This window comes from Cryptotermes secundus, unplaced genomic scaffold, assembly GCF_002891405.2.
Source record: "Cryptotermes secundus unplaced genomic scaffold, Csec_1.0 scaffold474, whole genome shotgun sequence".
NCBI lineage: Eukaryota > Metazoa > Arthropoda > Insecta > Blattodea > Kalotermitidae > Cryptotermes > Cryptotermes secundus.
In genome coordinates, this window is record NW_019731579.1 from 14,219 (window position 1) to 18,217 (window position 3,999).

The 3,999-nt window shown below is 44.0% G+C and overlaps 1 protein-coding gene across 1 annotated transcript; it reads left to right on the top strand.

Moving 5' to 3' along the window:
- The first annotated feature begins 306 nt into the window (after window positions 1–306).
- On the top strand, window positions 307–2,539 carry LOC111867170. The gene is made up of 2 exons (XM_023856765.1): window positions 307–831; window positions 2,501–2,539. The coding sequence occupies exons 1-2, from the start codon at window positions 307–309 to the stop codon at window positions 2,537–2,539; spliced, it is 564 nt and encodes a 187-aa protein (XP_023712533.1).
- Window positions 2,540–3,999: the final 1,460 nt, after the last annotated feature.

Here is a 3,999-nt window from a genome sequence, read left to right on the forward strand (position 1 = left end):
ACCCCCTCCGACGTCAGAGGGCTAAATATACTGCCTCACTGCAGTCGACCGTTTCACCCGCTGGCCAGACGTCGTCCCCATTCCGGATATCACAGCCGACACAGTTGCTCGCGCCCTACTGACCGACTGGATATCACGCTTCGGTTGCCCGCAGACGATCACCAGCGATCAGGAACGCCAGTTCGAATTACAACTCTTCACATCCCTGGCCAGGCTGTGCGGCATCCAACTTTCACGTTCAACCGCCCACCACCCATCAGCTAACGGCCTCGTGAACGCTTCCACCGGACGCTGAAGGCAGCCATCATGTGCCACGCGGACGAACAGTGGACTGAGGAGCTTCCCCTGGTTCTCCTCGGAATCAGCATTGCTTTCAAGGAGGACCTACAGGAATCGGTAGCTGAGCTCGTTTACGTTGAGCCACCCAGAGTGCCCTGCGAGCTGCTAACACCGACCACCGAACCTGCGGACGCAGCGCAGTTAATCACCGAACTACAGCAGCATATGGCTCGACTCAGACCGATTCCGGCATCACGGCACAACTCCCCGGATACGTTCGTGCACAGAGACCTCAGTAATTGCACTCACCTCTTCCTCCGGGAGTACGCAGCCCGCAGGGTATTGGTGCCCCCACACCGCGGCCCCTACCAGGTGCTCACGCGGAGAGACAAGACGATGCAAATACTTGTGCGCGACAGGCCCGTTACTGTGTCAACTGATCGGGTCAAGCCTGCCAACATGCTGAACGAGTCCAGCCACTGGACCCACACGACTTTCAACCCGACAACCAGAGCAGCACCAGCATCACCCGCCACACCTCCACAACTCGCCGCAAAATCTACGCGCTGCGGACGCGAACTTCTTGGACATCGAAAAAGCCTTCGATACCACGTGGCACTCACACTTGCTGTTTAAATTATCAAAATTGGAATTCCCCAACTCTTTGATCAAGCTTATTGGGTCCTTTCCCTTTAACGTAAATTCAGGGTCTCTGTTCAAGGCGAAATGTCAACGCCAAGTGAAATGCAAGCAGGGGTGCCACAAGGTTCAGTCTTTTCCCCCACCCTTTTCAACATGTATATTAATGATGCCCCTCAAACTCATGGTGTTCACTTGGCACCTTTTGCAGAAGACACCTGTCTATATGCAACAGATCGCAAAGAGGTTTTTATTGCTAGAAATCTCCAGAGAAATCTCACGTCAATGGAGACCTGGTGTGAACGCTGGAATATAAAAATTAATGAAGATAAGACTCGGGGGGTCTACTTCCCTCATGGTCGTCGACCGCCTATGTCTTATATTACTCTAAATGGAAGAAATATTCCATTTGTAAATAGTGCAAAATATCTAGGTATAATCTTCGTTAATAGAGTGACATGGAGATTACACATAGAAATGATCGAAGCCAATGACTTCAGAACATTCTCTTCAGTATATTCCATATCCTAAAGTGAGCGAATGAGATCTAACATTAAACTGACCCTCCATAAAGCTCTTATTAGATCCGTAATGACTTCTTCTAGTCCCGCCTGGAAGTTTGCTGCAGACACCCAATTAGTGAAATTGCTGCGCCCGCAATACAAGGTTCTCCGCACGATTGGCAATTTCCCAAGGCTCACACCGGTCCCCGAATTGCACATGGCATTCAAAATTCCGTATTATATTCCAATATAATTACATAACAAAATTATGCAGGCAACAAGCAGAAGTCTTACAATATCATGATAATGAGAATGTTCGCAACATTGGACAAGGCGAAGCCCGAAACAGAAAGTATAAGAGGCTTAAACTTGGCGGCGGTTAGGCATACGACCGTTCAAATGACTAGATTGCCGTGATAGCGATTACTACTAGATATATTACATAATCTGCTGTATAATGCGTGAGGCCATAGCTTATTTAAGATTTCATAACTTGGGTCAGTTTTTTATGGTACCAAGTGACTCTTATGACGTCCCCATAAGCAGGGTCCTACACTTTATTAAAAGCGTAGGATTTGAATTGAATTTATTTGCATTCCATAAATCCTAAGCAGGTTAATACCTTTGGATATAGAACAAGTCAAAATAAAGGGCTAATCCAAGTGGACGCACAACAAATCATTGAAGGTCACAGTGCAGGGGCCGGTTTTTATGGCACACTCCTTACTTACTTACTTACTTACTTACATACATACATACATACATACCCATTTCACTTAACTTGAATTGGTTCCTCTCTCACATAATAATGCAAAGTGTTACACTATAAAGTACCATGTAAACTCCCAAGATGGCTTATGAAAACTAACACAAACTTGGCATAAAAGGTTTAATTTCTTAAGACATGAGAATTGACTGATGATAAAATTCTTCTCTGTGCACACAAGCACAAAACACTCACCATCCTTTCTGTCACAGCAGGAAGTGTTTCTTCAGCTCTCTGTAGCAGAATTCTCGGCATTCCTGTTGCAAGAGAATACAGAATATTTCATAACCTTGACATTTTATTTTATTTGTAGGTGGCAAATGTATTGATTTACAAGAATCATAGTGAATAGCATCATATTTCTAACAAGTGTAGCTGTACCCAGTTCTGAATATTTACCCAAGTCTCTAAGGAAACATTCTAATTATTGTGAACAATCACACACTAACATGGACTTCTTTCTCCTCATAACAGAGGCCGGCAGATATTACGAAGCTTAGTGTCTTATTACAACTTGTGTAGTCTAACAGATTGTTGCTCAGATTTGAAGGCAGCTAGTTCACCCATTTTGAACCTCTTGCTTCCAAAACGTCGGTAACTGGCTACCAGACTGCACGGAGTTACGTCCCAGAAACAGCAACCTACTCCACAAATTTACATCGCCGTGCCGCAAAAATGCATCTCTGTGCCCTGCATCTTTAACCAATTCAATACAGACCATCAGCTCTCACGACCTCTCACGACTTCCTTAATTCGGATTGGGGTATGTCTAAGAGGAGAGATAGGGTATACAACAGTAAAAACGTGCATTCTACTAGAAATATGACCCTCAGAGAGAGCGTTGCGAAGTTTATCAGAATCCCAACTAGAACTTGCAACAGAGGAATAACATCACGAACACCATAATTTGTAAAAATATGAGGAAACTGAATTTCTCTCGAATGATCCTAATGATTCCCTAAAGAATAACCAAAACTTTCACACTTCCACTAACAACCTACTGTTCGCTACCGACGATGAAAGGGTTTGTCCAAATTTTGGAGATAGTGGTCACTCGTAGTTCTCGTGGTCATCCGACACATAGACAATAAAGAGCACTGAAAGGGTTGGTGTACAAGTAGTACTAATTCTGCTCAGCAGAGGGATCTGCCGATAAACCTGTTTGTCATCTGTCGTCTAAGCCGGTTAGGCATTTCCTAGGCCTATTTTGTATTCATAACCTTTTTTTCCACAAAAAAATCACCTGTCGTCATTCTCACGAAAATTACAAATTCGGAACAGATTGTTTTTACTTCAATTTTGGGTGTTATGATTTGGACGTCTGAATTTTTTTTTTGTAAAGTCAGCAGCACCAACAACTACCACGGGGAAGAAATCAATACGCTTTCTGTCTTTAATATGTTTCAGTATGGACCTGTTTATTGAGATGGGCAAGAACTTCTAAAGGGATACTGAGCAAGCCCGAGAAGCGCAGTCGATATAGCGCCACAGACAACTTCCCCTTTTTTCTACAAATTTCATTGTCTTCTGGGATTTGTATTGAGTAATTTGGTAAACTAAATGGCGTCACTTTTTTATTCCAACCCTGATGATGGAGAAAGAAGTTTCCTCTCAAACGTTAATGGAGGCTTCAGATTTCTCCATGCAGACATCCAACTGACTACACGGCTAACATTCCACGTTCTGCCCTGAAGAAGGAAGACCCGAAACGTTTCCAGATACCTGTGAGACACCCAGCTCTTTTGCAACGGACATGGAAGGCTAGAAATTCCTCCGAAACTAAACTACATGAGGTCACTATCACTATTCTAT

What these genes read in the sequence shown, in the direction of transcription:
- LOC111867170 (XM_023856765.1), top strand. Translation starts at nt 307, where the DNA reads ATGTGCCACGCGGACGAACAGTGGACTGAGGAGCTTCCCCTGGTTCTC. An exon ending in CCACACCTCCACAACTCGCC is followed by an intron (nt 832 to 2,500) that starts GCAAAATCTACG and finishes TTTTATTTGTAG; the next exon opens with GTGGCAAATGTATTGATTTA.